General features: G+C 37.4%; 1 protein-coding gene, 1 long non-coding RNA gene and 1 pseudogene across 3 annotated transcripts; all 3 read right to left on the bottom strand.

Annotated features, from left to right (window-relative positions):
• Positions 1–609: 609 nt before the first annotated feature.
• Positions 610–7,104, bottom strand: LOC113355851 (chaperone protein DnaJ-like). Its single transcript, XM_026598811.1, has 11 exons — positions 6,735–7,104; positions 6,068–6,136; positions 5,305–5,394; positions 4,946–5,067; positions 4,575–4,770; positions 3,894–4,069; positions 2,935–3,064; positions 2,483–2,643; positions 2,272–2,363; positions 1,612–1,708; positions 610–982 (listed from the first exon to the last, which is right to left on the bottom strand). Exons 1-11 carry the CDS (start codon positions 7,074–7,076, stop codon positions 937–939), a joined length of 1,521 nt encoding a protein of 506 aa, XP_026454596.1. The 5' UTR covers positions 7,077–7,104; the 3' UTR covers positions 610–936.
• A 1,018-nt stretch (positions 7,105–8,122) lies between these two features.
• On the bottom strand, positions 8,123–9,555 carry LOC113359291 (annotated as a pseudogene).
• A 3,001-nt stretch (positions 9,556–12,556) lies between these two features.
• LOC113355850 lies at positions 12,557–17,525 on the bottom strand. 2 transcript variants are annotated; one of them, XR_003362633.1, is made up of 7 exons: positions 16,976–17,525; positions 16,244–16,304; positions 15,854–15,965; positions 15,588–15,756; positions 15,346–15,409; positions 13,375–13,518; positions 12,557–13,264 (listed from the first exon to the last, which is right to left on the bottom strand). It is a non-coding gene; the product is annotated as an uncharacterized LOC113355850 (long non-coding RNA). The 2 variants fall into 2 exon arrangements; XR_003362632.1 differs by having other exon boundaries at positions 12,557–13,518.
• Positions 17,526–22,316: the final 4,791 nt, after the last annotated feature.

Raw genomic sequence — 22,316 nt, 5'->3', positions numbered from 1 at the left:
ACCTTAACAAAACCACACTTTGGAGATTTGATCCACCAAATCCCTGATTAGATGAAGTGATTTATGTTTTGTTTGGGGGTATGGGGACAAATGTCACCCAGTAGGTATCCTTTATTTTCTCTTTTCTCTTTTCTCTTTACTCTTTAAAGCGCACGCACTTGGAAATTCACACTACAATATGAGTAAAACTGTTAAGACTGAATTATTGCTAAACACAAAGTTGAGAAAGCAATTAAAGGTGGACAATAATTAATAATGATAAACCTAAAGCCTACCAATGGCAAGATAAAAATGGATGGGACTCCATTAGCTTTTATAGGTGCCCCTTTCTGAGTCTACAGGGGTTTTGTTCACCGTCGAAGATGCAGTTCAATTCACTCCTATTATCAGAGTTCCATTATCTCTTTCATTCAAGATATCACGCATGATACACAGTGTTCTTTCTTGGTAGGACTTCCTTATCAACAGTTCTCCAATGTAGCTTCATCATCCACAAAACCCTGGCAAAAATGGAATTTCGATTCTACCAAAGAATTTAAAACCAATCATGAGAACCAACAATAAAATAAGCTTTTCCAAAACTCATAGTGTTTTGAGGAAGTTCATTCACAATCGTAAAGCAAAAGTTCATTATTATTACAAAGAATACTAGTATTGGATCATACTGTATCTTACACTTTTCCGAAAAAATTTGAGCTAATCCATCTAATAATGAAATTTACAAGGAGAATCAGGAATCGTATCTTTTCTATGGTGGCTGATATAAGTTCTTAACATACAATCTAATTTTCTTCAAAAAACGGCTCACTCATAATCTCTTTAGGGATAAATGATTGCATGGTGCTTGAGGCCACTTCAGACGCAAAAAATTGATGGCTCCTAGCAGAGGGATGAAGATAGAATCATTATGTTTACCTGTGTAACCTTTTCCCTGGATTAAAGATTATCCTTTAGCCACTTCAGGGCTCCATTTGCAACAGACCTGCCATATAGAGCAAGCAGAAATGGAGTGAGATAAACTGATGAAGGACAGAAAGTAGCCCAAGTAAGAGACTGCTTAACTTGTTTATTACTTGAAAGACCTAAGTTATTGAAAAAACAAAAGGAAAATAAACAAAGGAGAGGGTAGAGAGATCACTATGTTTTTTAAGGGTACATTACGGTGTTCAACTCATCAATAAATGATTATGGTTTAGAGGGTATACTGCAAAATTCAATGCAGCAACAAATGGTTCCTCGATCTTGAGTTTATGTTTTCCTGATTATCTTTTTTTTTTTTTTTTTTCACTTTTAGCATTAACGTGTGGGAGCATGGGACATCAAAATCATTTTAGCGTCAGTGAATACAAAACCTCTCCTTTACACATTCAGATGGAAGAGTGAATCAAACAACCCTAATGGTAATAATATGGTGTTTGCTTCAACTTTACCATCATGAATTGTGCCCATGCAAATATTACTCGAAATTGGAAGTTTAACCCGATCTGAGCTCATAACATGCTTACGTCCTGACTATTGATAACCACATAATCAACTAATAATCTTATTGCAGATCAAAGAATACTTGAGCGAAATAAAAATTTCATGAGTCAAACAAAAGAGAACACTAACCCTGCAAAGTCTTTCAGCGTCTTCCATAAATCAATTTCCTCTTCAGATTCGTCAGACTTCTCTGACTCCACATCCACCTGACTTTCTGTGATTTCAGCTGAGTAAAAGCAAGGCATCATGTGAGATACCCAAACTCTAGAGAGGACCACTAACTAGTAGAAGCATGCAGAGCAATTATTTTTATTTTTTTACAGCTATCCCCACATTTGGTAACGTATTATGTGCCTTTTGTCTTCTTTTTTTTCTCTTTCATAGAAGAGGTCTCTTCATCAATATAAGGACCATTACCAGATGATTTACAGGTTAACAAACTGGGCATATAAATCTGCACGTAAAAGAACAAAAAAAACAGTCTTTCTTGTTTTACATCATGGGGGACCAGTTTCTGGCCTTGGTGTACCCAAAATCAGATGGACCTGAGTCTCTTTGAAACTGCCTTGCAAGGGAAGGCTGGTCCAAGGTCAATTTACTGTGCAAATCTAAGTTGCCTAGTCCATGTGTGACTAATCTAACAAAAGAGACTTCTCGTAACACCCAGAATACAAATCCACATCTGAAAACCCAGACATGTATCCTGTTCTGATTTAGGTCATTCCAATACATAATCATTTTGGAATCCTTCAGCAAACTTTGAAGTTTGAACTTAATAATGCAACTTACAGGGAGGCTGGGGTTTAGGACGGGTGCGTGGACGGCTGGCACTGGTGTCATTTAATATCGCGAGTTCTTCAAGTAATTCACGCTCCCTTGCACTGGAAAGTAACAAGTCATCAGTTACCGAACACATAGATAGGGAGACACTGAAGACCTACAACTCATAAAAACTAGAGAAAGAATATTTGGAAGGACTAAAGATAAAATAACATCACACCTGATACGATTTGGTATAGTTACTTTAATGGTGAATAAATGGTCACCACGAATTGATGCTCTGTTTAGCTTTGGAGCACCTTTTTTTGCCAAAACAACTACATCACCCGGCTGAATACCAGGAGGAATCTGTAGTTCAGTCATCCCATCAACTGTCTTCACCTGCTTAATACCACATCACCAACTAATCAGAAGAATGAATGAACAGATTGGTATGTCGAGAAACCCACTTAAACATGGCCTTGAATAAGCTCCGCATAATGTAAGCTCAGTCATGGAAAAGCCAGTTGAAAAAATTAAAAATGTAAAAAAAGATTATGAAGGAGTGAGATCAGCCAATGTGGGATGCAGCTCAAGGAAAAAATGTGCTGAAGCAAAATATGAGCACCCTAAGTAAAGTGGGAAAACAAAAAAAAAATAACAAAGAAGAACTCAAGTAAAAGTCTACCTTACCTTTATAATAGTCCCCAAGATAGCATCAATGTAGCTGATGGAAACTGTTGAGTTGAAGTTTATACCATCTCTTTGGATCTCAGGAATGTCCACTACATCAAGATACACATAAAGATCTCCTGGAGGCCCGCTGCTCAAAAGTGGAAATGAATGTCAACGAAACTACAGAAGTAGAATTCCAAGTCAAAAACCCTAAGAGAAATTAGATATTCTTCTTGCTAACTCCGTAAACTTATCAGTAAATGTTTATATTTGTTTGATTTTAGTTTCCATGATGTGTATATGAAGGTGGTTAAGCTGTTGTTAGGAGTCTCTAGAATTCTGACAAATGGTAATATCTGTTGTTAAGAAGGTATGCTGTGCTGTTCATGTTATGTATGAGATGAACATTACAGCTGCAGAACAAGTCAATACTTTGTATGATTTTTTTGTCAGCATACAGCATGGATTATGATCATGTTTAAGTCAAAGTTACTATCGTTAAGATGCTAAATTCCGACATCTTGGACTTATTTTTACTCTGTTATCTATCTCAAGTCTCAACTTCCCACAATGAGAAAACTCTCATTCAATGCGCATGCCATCTTAATGGAACAATATCCAGTACCACAATTAGTGACTCAGATGATTCCCATCGTGGATGTCTTATCTTTAGCTAGCTCAATCAAGGCAGAAAAACAATATTTCAAATAAAGCCTACAAGCATCAACCATCAAAAAATGTAAAGTCAAAAAACAAGTCATAACATTTTGCACAAAATTACAAATAAAATTGATCCATGAAAAGATTTATGTCAAATTTGAGGCTTACACAAAGTAATGTTGCTGACACTAGGTATTCTTTTAATGGGCCATGGTTTACATGTTACCATTTGCTACTTCTAAATTATGTTAATTCCTAATGCAAGATTTAAGATAGCACCAAAATGAAAGCAAGTATGTATATACATCCCTACATACCCTTTAGGTCCTGCATCACCCTCTCCGGCAACTCGTAGAATACTGCCCTTATTGACTCCTGGAGGAACCTTAACTTTTATATCTTTCTTAACACGGATACGTCCTTCACCAGAACACTTCCGACAAAATTCAGAAATTACTTCACCATTTCCACCACAAGTAGGACAGACAGATACCTACATCATGAAAAGTATAATTATGATGTAAAAAATGGACTACGATATTCAAGAGATCACCTAGAAAAAAACTAATAGTCTCAACTCTCACCGATTACACCTCAGTTTTGCTAACACTTGATACGTCCGCTAATTTTGCTAATAAATCTAGATTATGGTGCCCATGCTTTGGACCTGAGCTTACAGTTTATACATAGGGGGGCAACTTGCTGATCATGCTAAAGACAGGCCATTTCATTCGGAAAATTAGGATATCAAAAGGATAGTTGCAAATGAACACTCAACATAAAGAGAAGAACAACTCACAATTCTAAACTCTTAGGAACTCCGTCTAATAGATGCAGCTAAAGGTAACCAGTACTACTTACTGATTAAGCCTTAATGACTACCTAGATTCCGTGTCAAGCCTGTCATCTAGTTTGTACTGAGGCGGCAGATAACCTAAGAATGTAGAAAACTTTCCAGTAACTCACCAAAAAAGTAAACACAGAATAATCCAACATACCTGGGAAAACAGACCAAAAGCTGTCTGTTCTGTTCGCATAACCTGCCCCCGGCCACCACAGGTGGAGCATATTCTCATCTTTGACCCTACTTTTGATCCAGAACCAGAGCAAACAGCACATGTTTCCAAATGGGAAAGTTCAAATTCTTTTTCAGCCCCATAGATAGCTTCAGTAAACTCCAACGTCATGTCATACCTAAAAAACTTTGGAGCCAGGAGTCAATTCTATTGTTATATTGAAATTCACATTTTTCATGGAAATAGTAAGGCCACAGTTGGACTTAGGATATCAGATCACACTTAACCTTATAAATGGAGACTAAAAAGAGAGGAGAATTGATTCAAACTTCCAACTAGAGCCTGTTACTCACCGTATGTCGTCACCTTTAATAACTGTACTACGACGGCGATTTCCATATGCCGTTTGGTCCATTCCAGAGAATCCACCCATACTTCCTCCAAAGAAAGTCTCGAACAGGTCAAAGGGATTAGCCTGTGAGCACAGATCATGGTAACTTATCCAACAGACAAACATGTACAACAAAAAGTTTAGATATTGGCTTATGGTTATAAAAGTAGAAATTTCTAGATTGCAATTCCATAATTTGCACCATTTTACTTAGTTGCTTCATTGTGTATGCTAGAAATAATTTGAACACATGCACAAACCTAAATATAGATCGACAATCCTCAGACAATAAATAGTATGTTAAATATAAGAATTTCATACCGCATAAGCTCCACCACCTCCTACGGAGCTCTTAACTCCAGCTTCACCATATTGATCATACATAGACCTCTTTTGTTCATCTGATAGCACCTGATAATTTAGTGCTTCAGAATTCAAATAAATATCATCGTCAATATACACATTCAATTCTAAATTGTTCAGGTAGTCTGTACTTTAACATTCAAAAGGTTAGGTGGGCTTTTAGATAGAGGCTGCACGTACTATTCCACTCCATCTCAATCTCGAAAAAAAAGCACAAGGAACTCAACAATAGCATGAAGCAAATTATAAAATACGATATATAGAGGGCCATTGACTTGGTAACAAGGCAAAAGGTCAAATTTCACATTTATACTAGACCTCACAATTGATAACTTTTTCATAAGAATCGCTTCCCTTGTCAATCCGAGCTATTCGTAGTTTTTGACCATGCTCTTACAATTTAAAATCTTATATCCACTATTTGGGCATGATAATGAGCACATATTTAAGTAGTGTGAGAATATATATCCATTTTACCATTAATGCCTTACTATGCTTATACTGTTGTATCTAATCAGCATAAAGCTGAAGTAGCTGGTTCTGCTTCCAAATTAATAACATACTAAAAAGATCAGTAACTAGTCTAAGTTTGACAGGATCTCTACATTATCATGTAAACCAAATGTGAAAGTTAACCAATATTGTTCTTCGTATGACACACAATCTAAGAAACACCGAACAAAGAAACAAACAAAATTTGAGACTATAGCACTTAACATACCTCATATGCAGCGCTAATCTCCTTAAATTTATCAGTTGCTCCAGGTTCCTTGTTGACATCAGGATGATACTTTTGCCATAAAGAGAAACACATATGGTCAGTGTACTGCCCCGCATACAGGAATTTCAAAAGGTTGCATGGTAATAGATACTGTATGTCACGGATACTAAAAGAATATAAAGTATAGATAATGGATCATCATGTCACTAATGATTAAAATGTGAAACAGTTTCAAACTTCATTCGGCATAATTATCCATGAGGATAAATAATAATAAGCTAGAACTTATATACATCAAATTGGAAGGAACCGCCAGCATTACACAAAACAAACACTACAATAAATTGCATCTTCAGATCTCACTAAATGTAAACCAGCAAGAGTTCACAGACTTCATAGATTCCTATTTCATTTTCGAGGCTGACAATTTTGAATCCTACTCCACCAGCAAAATCTGTATCGACACACCTAATTATTGTTCACCGAAATTCTGATACCCACTTAGGGCACTAATTCATGCCAATTTCATACTCTTATGTATATATCTATCTCTACTAATACCCAATTAGGGTCATGCCAAACTCATACTACTACCTATCAATCTCAACTGAAACTGATGATTCTGTACAAGAGTGAAACAAAGAGATAGGTAAAATTGCCAAAGTACCTGACGGGCTAATCTTCTGTAAGCGGCTTTAATATCTTTACTTGTAGCAGATTTTGGAACACCAAGTGTTGAATAATAGTCAGCAGCTGCTCTAATCACAATACCACCGAAACGACGTTTACGAGCTGAAGAAAATGATGATGATGATGATGAGAAGAAGAATTTATTGTTACTAATGTTCTGATTGTATGAAGAATAAAGAGATTGTAAGGGTTTTTTATGTCTACTACTACTAATAGAGTAATCTGAGTTTCGACCGGATGAAAATAATGTAGGTTTTTGTTCAGAAATTATGAACCCTAAAGAAGATGGAGTGGATGAAACTGACGATGAGATTGCCATTTATTTTTTTTTATTTTTTTTAATTTTGAAAAACTAATGGTTTTGAGAAGAAGAAGATGAGGAGTTTTGAGAAAAAAAAGCGTGAATCGTGATGGGTTTAGGATCACGCACTTTTAGCACGTGCTTAAAATATGGATTTCTCTTGATACGAGCAATGCTTAAGAGGTCACCAGGTCGAATCTCTGGACTAACATTTACAAAGCTAAGTTTAGAAAAAGTGTCCTCCTCTCATCCCACAGTTCCCACTGTTCTAAGGCCATTGATGAGTTGACAAAAAGTATATGACATACTGCTAATGCACAGCTGAGTCTCAGTTGCAAGGGAGTGGAATTTATTGGTACTCGGTTCTCCAGATTAATAAGATATCCAATGAGTCTGACATAGAGTCTAAGTACACAGCAGAACCTTGGAACCCATTACGAACAAGTTTCAATCAGCATGGGGGCTCATTGTAGAAGTTTATAGTTTGATTTCAAAAAGAGAAAAACATTACGAGCTTGAAACTTTTTTTTTTTTGATGCACAACAAAAGCAAGAAACAAAACGAAAAAGAAAAAAAGGAGCTTTCACTGAACAGCTAGTGAAGCAATACAAGAAGGGGTGGACGGTGGACCAACAAAAAGTTGTATTGTTGCTGAAAGCAAACTGAGCAAGGTTATGAGCCATAGAATTGGCTACCTTTTTGCGAATTCGACAGTGTTGAAAACCTTTCTGTAGTATCTGCAAAATCTGACTTATCATATGCCAAAGGATTTTTTTTTGGATCTTCACTGTTTGGAATCTTGACCATACCTGAGCGTCTCCTTCAGTAATGATGTTTAGTAGCAGACCAGTCACTCACTCCCACTCCCGAAAGCGAGCAAGTACTGGGAAATCTACTAGGAGGGATATATCAAACATGTGACTCTTGCCTTATATTGTCGACTCTTATTTTTCCTTTTAGGGACTATTAATTTACTGTCAATATTATCACCGTGCGGCTTTACTTGTATTTTCTTCCTTTGCATTCGCATAAGATATCTCTAATGACGAAAGGGACAGGTCACTTTAAGTAGGAACAGTGATCTCTTTCCCACAGATAAACTCATTTATGAGCTGCTCCAGTGTGAACCAGGATGAGCCGCCTTCTTCCATGGCTCTTCTAGCCTCCTCACTGAGCTGCTTCACTTTCTTCTTCATTTCCTTCGCATTCTCTCCTTCCATCAATTCCCTCACTTGTTTTTCAATGCATTCTGAAGTGACAAATCCGCGCACAGACCCGTTTTCTGCTAAGACTCGAATTCCAATACCCAACTCTTCCACCACCATCCTTGCATTTAAGTGTTGCTCTGCCATCATCGGCCATGCCAAGATTGGGACCGATGCACATATGCTCTCCATCACCGAGTTCCAACCACAGTGGCTCATGAACCCATTAACGCTTGGGTGATTCAGTATCTCAACCTGGTCAACCCACTCCGTCACTACTAATCCGGTACATCTCATCCTCTCTTGGAACTCCTTGTCTAGAATTTCATCACACATAGAGGACCTGACAACCCACAAGAAATTAGTCCTGGATTTCTCCAACCCGTTTGCTATTTCTTGCAGTTGCTGAGTGCTAATATCTGCCTGAGATCCAAATGCCACGTACAAAACTGATCTTCCCTTTGCTAACATCTCATCGAGCCATTCCAGCGTAGACGCGGGTTTCTGGAAGGGTTCCACTGCAGCCTTTGGTGGTTCAGTTAGGCAGAGAGGTCCAACACACCAAGCTTTTGGTGTCTTCTCTCTGTTACAGTACTCCAAGAACTTGGGTTCGAGCTCGCAGAAGCTGTTAACAATTATACCATTGCTGTTTCTTGTTGCTGCAAAGACCTCCATCATAAACTGGAAGTGCGGGCCATCAATATCCGGCTCAGTAAAAGCAGATTCAAAATCATTTCTTGTGAGTTTGATCCAAGGGAAATCCGGTAGGGCAAAGGGCTCGTCATCTGAGTTCGGTCCATGAGAGACTGATCCTTGGATAAAATATGGAAAACTGCCCCAGCGTAGTTACTCATACCATAGAACACAAGTCTCGGAATACCAAGTTTCGTTGCAGACTGTAGAGTCCAAGGAAAAAAGCCATCGGAGATTATGCAGCTCACTCTTGGGTAGAGACTTTCGAGAACTCTATCAAACTCTGGTTGCATGAGTTTTGTAGCAGTGACGAACGGAATGAAAAGCGACATGGATGGGAATTTATCAGTGCTTTCGATTCCTTGCTGAAGTTCTGGATGAACATTTTGAGGGAAGGAGAGATCTATGACTGAAGCTTCCGTCCCGGTTAAAGATTGGCGGATGTAGGGAGAATTCCCATGGGTAGTGAAGATGGTAACGGCAACACCCCGGCTGACAAGAAGACGAACAAGGTGGAGAATCGGAATTGTATGGCCTTTTGCCATGAAAGGAATTACAGCAACATGAGGGGATGAAACTGAAGTCATTCTCTCCGCCATATATATCGTGTGTGTTGTGTTTATATGTCTTTATAGTATCTTCATCTCTTTTCTAATTTGCCTTCTTATTCCTTTGATAGCCATTATTTCACTGTCTTTACTCTTTTGTAATAGATTATATGCTGTTTCCAACAGATATTGGGAGCCTTAGTGAAATCCATCTAGGAGCCCAGTCAAATCCATGATTCACATGGACCCAACTAGCTAGTCTAGAATTTTATGACTTGAGTAACCATAGAAAAAGGCTTGCTAAGTTTAATCAACCCAGCTAGTCAGCTGACTGGCTCGCTAAGTTTTAGAGCATATTTGTTTTCTTCTGACTCACCTGACTCGTCTGGATTTGACTGAAATCACCTGATTCATCTGGATTTGACTCAATATGTTTGTTTTTTGAGTCAGATCTGACTCAAAAATATAAGTCAGGGAGTTGTTCCTATGAATCAGGGATATTTTATTAACTCAAACAGGTCTAAGTCAAAGGTTAGGTCTGACTCCGATCACGAGTTAGATCTGACTCAAAAGAAAAAAAAACGTACAATCTGACTCGTGCCGAGTCAGGGGCCGAGTTAGATCCAGACCCGAGTCGGCAAAAACAAACATGCTCTTAGTTTGCTAAAATCATTTCATCACTTCAATCTCTCTTCTCCTTTGAGCGGCCATCTATCCAGTAGTGATATACGCAGGAGATCAAACTAGCATATCTTAATCGAAACTAAGCAGGTATGGATCTCTTCTTATCTACTTCGATTGATTGTTATGATAAAAAGTTGTGCGGTAAAAAATTACATTCCGGTAAAAAGCAGCTGGTGAAGAGATTTATAAACAAAGATGCACTATTCGAAATATTATGTAGAATGCCTGCCGAGACCGTTTTAGCGTGTAAACTTGTGTGCAAGACTTTGCTAAGTATCTTTAGGAGTTGTGGGTTTGTTGATAAACATTTAGAATTGCAGCTACTTCAGTTGGATCATTTTCATAATTATCAGTATTATCGATGTTCAAGGAATAACAAGGGAAGAAAAGGAGAAAGATGTGCAGATAGATGGTAAATGATTTTCTCATGGCTGGTGCGCTACAAGGTGGTTCGTTTTGGAAGCTTCAATACATGACAATGAGATGATTCGAGTTTTATTCTATGGAACTAAGCGTTTATTTTATGTTCACAATCTTGGACCCTTTAGATGTTTTTTTGTTTGCTTTGAATTTTGATGTTTCCCTGACCAATCTAACAGCACTCCAGAACGGTTGATATTGGTCTCAGCAATTAAAGGTACTTTTTGTACTTAGCAATTTATTTCTTAACCTCAGCAATGCCAGTACCAATAAATTGTCTCTCTGGATCATTATAAGACTTCCATTGGCTTTGTGCCTCTTATCTTGTATTTCTCTTCCTGCCTTGAACTTGTAATATTGTACTCTTTTCGTTCTTTTTTAATAGGCCAGTTTCTATAAATAAAAGTTTCAAAAAAATAGGCTAGTTTCCTAATTGGGAAAGTCAAATGTTACTTTAATTTTTTGGAACCACTTTTCCCTTAACTTCTTTTGATGACAAGTGTCATGTGGACCACTTCACTTTACTTCTTTTGCTAACAAGTGTCACGGGAACCATTTCACTTCACTTCTTTTATTGACAAGTGTCACGAGGACCACTTTCAATGATTAGTTCTCTTAATTTTCTTAAATTTCGCTAAAAACAAAACCAGCCTATTAAAAAGGAACATAGGGAGTAGTATATTTATCTCGTCCTTGCATTCATATATGCTCTCTGGAGCCTAAACTGTTTCAACTCTTCCACCTTTTATATTCATTATGCTCTTTTGTCCTTGTTATCCCTGGTTCTTTACCGTAACCTCTTGTTTGTCTATAATTGAAATCCATTACTGGTTCCTCCTAGCACTTATTATAATAGCTTTAAAGTTGTTTAAAGGTTAAAACAATAGATTGAACAAGCAATTTAGCGGCATATACCAGTAGCATGTCCTATTGTCTCATGATTTGTACCCAGTTACTAGTCTTCACACTTGTTCTCTCAAGTTTTCAAAATTCTCTTCTTTTTTCTTTCAGTTTCTGTCCTACTGCAACTCTTCCTCCATCCACTGGATTAGTAATCAATTTATGCCCATATTACTATATTATCATCTATTTGTCTATTTAGTCCAATTTAGCGTTTACCACCAATTAGTTCCTTTCGTTATTTCTTTGGCCATGAATTCTGCAGTTGGTCAGTTTTTGGCTGTTTACCATCAAGAAAAAATGCCTCGATTGTATGCTGAAATTGTTAGAATATAAAGTTGTTATAAGAAGGAAACTAATAGCAAAGAAAATGCATTGTATGTTAGGTGGCTGAGACATGCTCCTAATAACCCAGATGAGAAAAAATGGCATGAGGTAGGTTTGCCTGTTTCTTGCGGGTTCTTTAAGCTGGACAGTGATAAGATAGATAAATGTAAGTAACATTGTAGTTGGTAGTCACTCTTTTCTCACATTTGGTCTTGATTCGAAAGAACTGTTTGAACTTTATCCACGAGAAGCGCAAGTATGGGCACTTTATAAAGAGTGGAAACCATTTAGTTCGTCTTAAAACAAGAAAGGAATGCAAGTTCCTTGCTTGTAGAAATTTTCTGTGATTAAACGACAGAAAATGGTGTTAAGGTTGAATTGCTGCTGTTTGGGTTTTCTCATGATATCAGTGATGATCTGACCCTTTTCAATACCTGATCAGGATGTTGTTGTGGATATAGTTGCAGCAGAATTCACTAAATGTTTCAGGATTAAGCACCAAAATTCTAGATCTCCTGCTATAACTTTAGTGCCGAACCCCCGAATCTATACAGTGAATCAGTGCGCAGGGCAATAGGGGATGTTGCTTTTGGGGATCAAAATGGCAAACTACTACTCATTACAACTTCACGGCAAAAAAATGACAGAAAGTGCAAGGGGTTACCATTTTTGGGTTGCCAAAATAGGAATTAAAGTGGTAAAAAGAAGTTTTATTCTAGCAGTATATTAATTTTGACTAATGATCATTCAGGAAACAGCATTTTCTTCTAATACATCTAGATAGAAAGATAGATTACAGCAACCAGATGTATAAATGCAAATGTATGTGGGATATTGCAATTTGTGAGAAGCTCTCCAAGGAGATATCTTAAATACTAATTACAATGTGGGTCCCTGATGAATATGTTGGTACCAGCACTAGCAAAACCAGCAACCGCCTTTAGCAACTGTGAAACAAAAAATTGTCAGCATCAATGGGATCTTCCACAAGTAAACTCAAGGTTGCTTTCGTATTGATTCTTGCAGCAGTATTGATTCTTCTCATCTTCGCAAGAATCCCATAGCAGCATAGCTTGATAAACATCATTGAGAGTAGCATCTGCTATATCAACAGCTTTCGTAGCTCCATCAACCAAAACCTATCCAAGTAAGCTGAATCAGACTTGATTTCCTCGTTACGGACCTGAATAAATTAAGGATCGACATGATGGAACCACGTTCTATAATAATAGAAGGAGAAAAGAGAAAGCTAAAGAAAGTATGTTAGATAAATCTCCCTCCTAATTGTGTGTTGTTCTGGACTAGGTTGTGGTGCATGCTCAGAATGGCTCAATCCGTCCATAACAACATATTGATAAGCAAAGGTTGGCGAGAAAATACATGCAGCTGATGCCTTCCCTATATTATATAGCCTGAATACATATGTAAACTGGGTGGAAGTCGATAACGTCCCCATCCCATTACACCCATAAGAACTTACTCACAGTGAAAGCTTGATAAGAAATACGTGAACCTGAAAAGATGTGTATCTGGATATACCTAACTTAAGTAGTGGAAATGTAAATCTATCTGGATACAATCATTTGATAGCACCTGAGTGGGATGCAAATGATTTACTAAAGCATCCGTAAGAAAGGGTTTGAATTCTCCCCAGTCCATATCATGACATTCTCTTGCTACTTCCTGTATCAAAGAAATGTTCAACGCTCGGGTCAAACAATGAGAGTATAGCACACTAAAATACTGAGATAAACATTGTGAAATGAAAACCAAAAATATCACCACTGGCAAAAGTAGATGCAAGGGGCAGTCTCATATTTTTCAAACAGAGAGGATCATAGGGTATCTTTATTTATTTTTTGAAGCAATCATAGGGATAACAACTACATATTCTTCCCAATCCTTTAATGTTCCTAGTAAATAACTATCACAGCCAGGCTGTATCAGGTATTCTCAATCCTTTAATCATGAACGGGGTGTTATTGATATACGTGATGGCTTTTTTGTTTTCCTTTTGTATTGGCACACACATGCTACAATGACAATTACAGGAACAGGAACCTATTTGAGTTTGGATCTTGACGTTTTCTGTAAATATGTGAGTGTAAGAACCTACAGCAGTGCAAGCATGCCTTTGAGTAAAAATGACCACGGAGTGTACTGACTGAACATTGGGTTGCAGGGTGTGTTTATAAAAACCTTCCGCACCATGGACATAAATAGAATAGAAAGCCTAATAACATCTTCACGTGTATTTAATACTCTTCTCTTGAGCTGACTTCTGGAAGAGTAATATGTAAAGGGGTGCATGTGCCGTACTCTTGCATTAAAAAAAAGCATGTTTTCAAATATTGAATCATAATTTCCTATTATTAAAGCATGAATAGTAAATCTGAACCCAACCTTTGGATTCCAAACCAAGTCAGAGCAATGTCAAGGCTGACCAGGATAATTGCAAATTCCACCAGGTACTTCGCTATCAGGTTAAGTAGCCAGTTAAGTCAACTAGGTCTCCCGCTTAAGAGCTCATCAAGAAAATCTCAATCTCGTTCATGGGATAGAAAACTAAGACGAGAATTGAGTCTACTACAGGGCAATTAAAAGATGTTAGAGCTGCACGTTAAACCGTAATGGGTACTAGTCTATGGACTTGCCTAATAATGAATCAACTGGGTCTAGCGAGTCCTGAGTTCATTATAGAGGATGTTGACAGGCATTCCCGTTCATTGAATATGAGCTTCTGAAATCTAAAAGAGTAAAGAAGATAAAATGATCAGGTCACGAGCTCCAACACCCCACAAAAGCCTCCAACTAGCAAATTGCGGATTAGTTACTGTGGCAAGATCTAACTATTATCAACAACATACATAAATGGCTTCACATAAATGCCCTGGCAGACTTCTTAGGTGTGCTTTGGTTTCCCATGGTGCCAGTTGTTTACCAGGGAAGCTGACTTGCTTGTATGCTAGCACAGAGATACCGAAAAAAGTGAAAACAACATAGAATATCTTGCCTCCTTTGTTTTTCCTGCGACGGGCTGGTAAACTGATACAAGGTTGTTGCATTCTGGTCTATCAGGATTGCCAAATTCTAACCTAACATGATGAAGGTATGAAAGCAGCATGCACAGAGTATATGAGCATTGTTGAGTAAACTATAAATGGGCAAATACCGGTTCAAGTTTTGCAAGAGGGTATACGCTAGGCCCTCAAGAGAAAAACTCAAGAAACCAGCAACCAGGGTAGTTACTACCTCAGGGAGTGAATCAGTTTTGCAGCGTTTTATCTTGTTTTTATCACCTAAAAGAAATAGTTAGTGAATAGAGTGTTCAAGAATTTACAATATGGAGATGAAAACTGACTAGATCAAACAGACACCGTTTTCTAAGTGAATATATCCAACATCCCACCGAATATGTTATATGTAGGAGCTGTGAACTGTGGGTTGATAAATCACAAGCATATCTGAAGCTAAACAGATGCATATAAAAGCAAGGAAGTGCATACTTACATGTCACATCTTTGGAGTCAAGAAGATTGATTCGAGACTGATCAGAAGGATCTGACTTGGACATCTATGAACAAGTGGCAAACGAAATATAACAAGATATTAAATAATGCACCGGAAAGAAAATTTGAATCACAAATAACTAACTTCTGTATAGAACACTGCCATTTGAATAATCTACATGGAATACAGTAACACAGCTTATACATATAATTCTAATAATTATAAGTTTTTGGACACTTTACCTTTGAAGGACCATCTGTATGAGACATTATAAGGGGTTCAGGAACCTATAACAAGATTATCAAAGTAAGGGTCACTCCAGTATTATTATTTTACTTCCAGCGCTCTAGTGAAGACTATCAACCAAGAATCAGGTATACGAAATCCACCTTAAATAACGAACCAACATGTCTGTTGGCAAAATACAGATGTAGTTAATTTCATAATGCAGAAATGACAGAAAGGCATAATAAACTTCGATTTTTCGTGAAGTAACTGTCGTTCTTACCATCCATTTTCTTCCATTTCGTTCCTCCATATAGATAATTTACTCGCTCAGCCAGCTAACAGGTGAGCTCCATGTGTTGTTTCTGAACTGCACCAGCAGGTACAAAATCCGACTGCAAAGCGATTTATGAACTTGTTAGAATCAAGTGCTAGCAAGTTGATAACCAAATACTTATGCAATAACAAGAAAGCAACAAAAGCTGAAGGTAATGTTGGAATGATAATGATCAAAACAAACTGGCCTAGTTCCTTACCAATAGTCAATAAAATGTCAAAATATGTGGGTTTTTTACTTCTCTTATGCAAAAAATGCTAACCAAAAAACAAGAAACAAGTTCTTTGTTGGTATCATCTTAAAATTTATGGTCATGATTCATGGATAAACAACCACCTGATATAAGAGGCCATCAAAACAGGATATGCCAGAGGTCCAGCTCCAACATTTTCATCTCCTTGCAAAACAAAATCAAGGCACCAATGAGATGAGAAATCAAAATCTTTAAAAACCAAGAGAGATTAAAGTGCTTGAAAGATTTAGCAATGAGAAAATATGGGAGATACAGACTGTCCTTGAGCAATGCATGCAAATAGAGATCCCAACATGAAATCTGGTAGTTGAGGTTGCAATAACAAAACTTTAGGCACAAAAAGAAACCCGAAAACCAAACCAACCTGAAGAGCAATCCAATTTTCAATAGTGGTCTGGAAATTAGAAATGCCCACATGTTTAGTAAGTCCTTCTAAGAATAAAGATGTGCACCGTATGTTTTGTAACTCTAGTGAACAAGAGACTAGAAGCCAGTTGTTGACTTTTAAGAGGGCTGTGTGGTTTGGGCATGGAGTTCCAATCAAAGAAGTTTCTTAATTGGAGTCATACCTGGTTTGAAAATCCTTGGTTTAACTAGGTTGAATACAATTTTTTTCATGCAAATTGAACATTCTCAAAATTGAATTCCTCATATACAACAATTTCAACCCTAATTATAAAGAAGCATTCAAATACCAATGTGCCAACGTTGCTAAATTCATAAGCTTTACATCAACTACTACCACAAATACTGAAAAAGGTAGAATCTTTTTGATGCCCCAAGAGTATATATACTAAGAATTGAAGTGTACTTACTTCCCAGAGCTAATTGATACAACAGCAACGAGAAATACTTCTGTGTTGATGAAAAAGAAGATTATGAGGACGAATCTGTTTTCTTCAGAAACCCACTTCCTTTTAACCTGTTGCTGTTCATATAGGATTTACAGATAGAGCTATAGAGAGAGTGGTGGGGAAACGAGACTGAAGCAGAGAGATTGAGAAACTGGGAGATAAATGGTGGATTTTAATCTCGGAACGAGAAAATTGAACCGAGGAGTGTGTTTGTGGTCCCAAAATGGCTCCAAAAGCTTCCAAGGATGTGAACCAAGATTCGAAGTTAGCTTTGTCATTTGCAGTCTTGCAGATAGAGTAACTATAGAGAAATATGAAATATACTCGACACTAATTCTTGAGCCAGGGCATCAGCTATGTCTGTATTTTCTTTACGAAGAAAAATAAAAGAAGGCAATTTTTACAACAATAAGAGAAACATTCATGCAATATCTTTCTAACTCTGATCCTAGATCCACATTATCACCTCTGAAAGCTTCCATCATAGTCTTGCAATCTCCCACAAAAACAAATGTAGCTATTCCCTTTAATTAGCTTTTGTGTCCCTAGAATAGCTTAAATAGCCTGGTATTTTTAGGGCCGACCCCAAAAGAATCAGGAGTCACACAAAAAGATAAAAATGGTCACCCAAGCGTAAATCTAAGCTACCTCTTATCTCTGATTTTTCGAAATGGTTAATATGCCCTTTTATAATCGGTAACCAACACCTCAATCGGTAGTTAAACAATAATCGGTAGTAAATATAGACTCTGAAATTACCGATAATGTGTGGATATTTCGGCTAATATGCCTTTTTATAATCAGTAGCCAACACCTCAATCGGTAGTTTTAAATAATAATCGGAAGCAATCTCCTGTAATCGGTAGGCTAGGGGTCTATATATTAGTGTTTGGAATCTGTTTTTGAGTTATTGTGAGATAACACACTCCCGATTGCAGTGAGAGAAGAAGAAAAAAAAAGGAAGAAGAAGTGGGTATATGTTGCCAACTTCCGATTGATTGTTGCCAACTTCCATAAACATGGATGGGTACGAAGAAGAACGTGAACTTGTTGAAGTTCAAGGTTCACTACTGTTTAGAGAAGACGATTTGGGGTATATGTTGAATAATCCAAAAACCAAAGAAGGGTACCAAGAGGTCGAAGGAAGAGGATGAGCGCATTAGTAAATTAACCGTGGAAAAACGAGAGGAAGAGAAAAGGTTATTTGATGAAAAATGGAAGGAGGATGGAATGATTTGGAGAATGTTCATGAAAGCATGGGACAAGATCGTTTGGTCGAAAACCGAGGAAATTTACGAACATAACTTGAAGAAATTTGAGGATGAATATGGCATAAATTACCCAAAACCCGTTGAGTATTGTAAAAAAAACAATGGTTACCGCGTAAGGAGAGGTTTGTGTTTGCATGGACATATGAATATTGTAACTTCAAGAACAAGTCGACAAGCATTGCGCAAGGGTCTTATGGTCGATTAAAGAAAATACTTCTAGGTAGTCAAAATGGAGTTGTGTCGATCCAAGAAGCAATCCATGAATTCACCAATCGTGATCTCGTAAAGATTAGGGGTTGTATGCAATTTAGTGTACATAGATTCCCTACGGAACATGAAAAGGAAAGATTGCTTCTAAGGGGCGTTGTTCATAAAGTTTCAAATGGGTAATAAATCACATGATGGAACAATTGAAGTTATATAGAGCTTACGATAACGAGAATACGGTTTGTGTTTGTAAGGATATGATAGGTATTGGTGTCCCCTGTCGTCATAAAATGAGTAGGTATGTCGAAGTGATTGACATCAATGATATTCATCCATTTTGGAAGCAATTAAATTTCACTCCAAGCACCCCCGTAGTTGATGGTCTGTCGTTCGTGGAGTCGGAATTGTGTGCATGAATAGCCGAGCGTTATGCTACAACAAATGGCGCCAATAAGCAAATATTGATGCACCATTTGGAGGAAGATCTTCACCCTCGTTTAAGAGAGGTTGATGAATCTATTAAGCAAAAGGGTGAGGGTAGGCCGAGCACCGAAGTGTCGAGGACGATCGAAAGAAAAGAATTGAAGGAGTATTTTTCTAATAAAAGAATATTGCCTAGGCACGAGCGTTCGGAAGCCGGATTTGAAGATGAGCCGGAACCCAAGAAAAGAGGTCGTCCAAGAGAAGATCAAAGTGGACCAACCGCACGATAAGTGAGGCCAAAGGTCTCTACGGATCCTTCTCAAGTAAGTCAAGCCGAGGCGGCGGAAAAAGTTGTGTTAGTGGATTCCCAAACTAGCTCTGTAGTTATTGATCAAATGAGCGACTCGCAACAAACACAACCAACGGAAATGGTTATTATAAAAGAGAAGTATGGTACTCTTCGTTTTCCTAGGGATTTTCATGGAAGACCAACACGATCAACGTATACAATTATAGAAGAGTATTTGGAACAACACCCTCCACTCGTTATTCCATTTGTATTGTCCACCGATGAGGTTGATGGGGATGGTAATTGTGGGTTTCACGTCACTACGGAACAAATTGGTCACTTTGATGAGGCGGTTATCGAAGATGTCACCCAATGTCAATATTTAAGAAATAAGATGGCGATGCAACTAATAAAGGACAAGGATTTCTATATGAAGATGATGAGTCGAGGAGATAGACACGACAAAGAACAAGAGTTCAAAGACTTATGTGCTCGTGTAAAGTGCTGAAAGGGATTGAAAACAATCGGAGCCAAGTATTGGATGACGATACCTAAATGTGGATATCTCCTAGCGGACGCTTTGAATTGCGTGGAAAATTTTTTTCTTCCTCCCAAGTATGGACATAGTTTCACGTTTGCACCTACAAGGACGGTTTGCAATGAATCGGTTAAAGATACAAGAATTGTTACGGCATTTGTGAATGATATTCATTTTACTGATTTAAGAGTAAAGAGAGATTGTCCATTACCTCCGTTAGATGGTTGGACGGATTACTTCCCAACAAATCATTGTAAGGATTGGTTGAAATAATATGAGTCCAACATGGTTGATCGGGATCGCGTCATGAACGCCAACTATCCGAATGGGCTAATAGAATTGATCCCCTCGGATGATGATGTTTGATCGTTATGTTTGGAAGATGTATTTTGGTTGCCTTTTTTGTACATGTCTGAAAAATCCTGTGAGGATATATGATATAATCGGTAGGTATATCATATGATATTCCCACCGATTATGGAAATCGGTACTTTATTTTGTACACTTAACTTTCGAATATTGATTATTCTGATAATTCTTTTTTGATGCTTTATAAATCGGTAGATTAAAGAACATACAAACTTCCGATCATAACCAAACTCTGACAAAAATTTTGAAAATTTTCCCAGGTTCGGTAGATTACATAACATACTAACTTCCGATTATAACCAAACTCTGACAAAAAAAAAGAAATTTTTTCCCAGGTTCGGTAGCTTATATAACATACTAACTTCCGATTACAACCAAATTCTGACAAACAAATTTGAAAATTTGTCCGGAATCGGTAGCCATTATAACATAATAACTTCCAATTATAACCAATATCCTCTATAATGTGGCCACAAACTTCAGGAATTCATAACTTCCATCATATATGAATTATTCTCCTTTTTCCTCTAAGTACTTACTTTTTGCGAGTTCCTCCTACATAAACCAACAAATTTTTGTTAAGTGGATCGACAAGCTTAAGTGACTCATTTTTTCCCTATGTAAAAGAAGTATGCAAATACTTACAAATTTTTGGATCAACAATCTTAAGTGGTTAGGGTTAACGATCCTCTTTTGTATCGTTATGTAATCGTTCATTCTTTTTGGATAAGTCGGAACCGATCATGAACTTGTTGAACGGATCTTTGCTTTGGATTTCCATACTCTCGCACAAGTTGGCTATACATCCTCCTCCAAAAGACTTCTCCTGTGATCCTTCCGGATATGACATCTTCACGTCTTGTTTCACGGTACCATTTTTTGACAATCGCCAAATCTTCAGCTACGTCAAATGTTGTCATGAATGTAAGATGAGATATAAAATGAATTATAAAGAGTTGACGATGGAAAATCTTCTTGTAGCATACACAAGACTAGTGTGGTGTAGAAATAATAAGAGGTTACCATACTTATATAGATGATAGTCCCAACGGATATATTTTTTGAAAATATGGTCGTTGTGGTGAGGTTTAACACCAGTGTACTGATACAACTTACACAGTGCGAACAATATTGAAACACAATCGATAGAAATGGTCATAAGTTTAGTCCACCGAATATGTTAATCGGAGGTTTAGTATTTTTATTGTTCTCCGATTATGTACAGTTTGAATTCAGAGTCTTCAGTTTCGTTCAATACCAACAATCGGTAGAAAATCTAATTTTATCTACCGATTTAGTGTGTATTTCGAGGCACAGCTAGTTTCCACTTTATGTAACGGTAACAAGAAATCATAATCGAATCACAAATACTCAAACTTTCCTACGAATAAGTATAATCGGTTACTAAATATAAAATAAACCTCCGACAATTTAAATTTTGAAAATTACAGAGAACATTCAAACTTTTCTAAACACATCACATGTTTTTTTTTCCAGTCATTCGTTCAACTGTCAAAGAGGCTTCGAAATGTAGAAACGACTCTCCTCTCCACTTGGTATAAGCATCTTGTGCCGCATATTGTCGCCTCTGTGCCTAGCAAGAAACTCGTTGTACTCGGTGCACAATTTCAGAACATGATTCACCCTTGAACAAACGTGGTTTGGTTCATAATCATAGCGTGGTTTCTTACATTACATCTTTCCAACAAAAGGACCCAATGAAACATTAATCCAAAATATAGTCTCACCCGGATGTTCTTCGGGTAGATCTTTCACAGTGTAATAATTTTTTACCTATTCGGTCTCTTCCTCAACTTGTTTTAATCTTTCTCTTTGATAGTACTGTTGTTGACCTCGTTTCTTTGCCTCAATTGCATCTTCTTCCTCCTTCGTTGTAATTAACGACGGTCTAGTTTTTTTTGGTTGTTTGCTTCTTTTGTGTATCTCTTCTTCCATTGCTGCAATTGGTGATGTTGTTCGTTTGCATCTTCTAAGTATGTGTTCGACTGATGATGGACTTGCCATTGAAAATGATTTTCACTTTAATTTTCACCTCAATAATTTCAGTGTGGTGCATAAATGATGGGAGGTTACCCTCCTTACATAGATGGGAGTTCTAACAGCTCTATTTTTTGAAAATGTAGCCATAATCGGATGTTATGTTGGTTAAGAAACCTATCGATTATAATATTCGGTAGTTAATGT

This window comes from Papaver somniferum, chromosome 3 (genome assembly GCF_003573695.1).
Source record: "Papaver somniferum cultivar HN1 chromosome 3, ASM357369v1, whole genome shotgun sequence".
NCBI classification, from domain to species: domain Eukaryota; kingdom Viridiplantae; phylum Streptophyta; class Magnoliopsida; order Ranunculales; family Papaveraceae; genus Papaver; species Papaver somniferum.
The sequence above is the reverse complement of the archived record's forward strand: the minus strand, read 5'-3'. Positions and strand labels throughout refer to the sequence as shown.

Bases quoted from the DNA above. Each gene is read 5' to 3' on its own strand.
- LOC113355851 (XM_026598811.1), bottom strand. From the start codon at position 7,076: ATGGCAATCTCATCGTCAGTTTCATCCACTCCATCTTCTTTAGGGTTC. The intron at 5,068-5,304 runs GTATGAAATTCT...CTGTGCTCACAG, and splicing joins GAGGTGGTGGAGCTTATGCG to GCTAATCCCTTTGACCTGTT. The intron at 2,364-2,482 runs GTGTGATGTTAT...GTTACTTTCCAG, and splicing joins ACTATACCAAATCGTATCAG to TGCAAGGGAGCGTGAATTAC.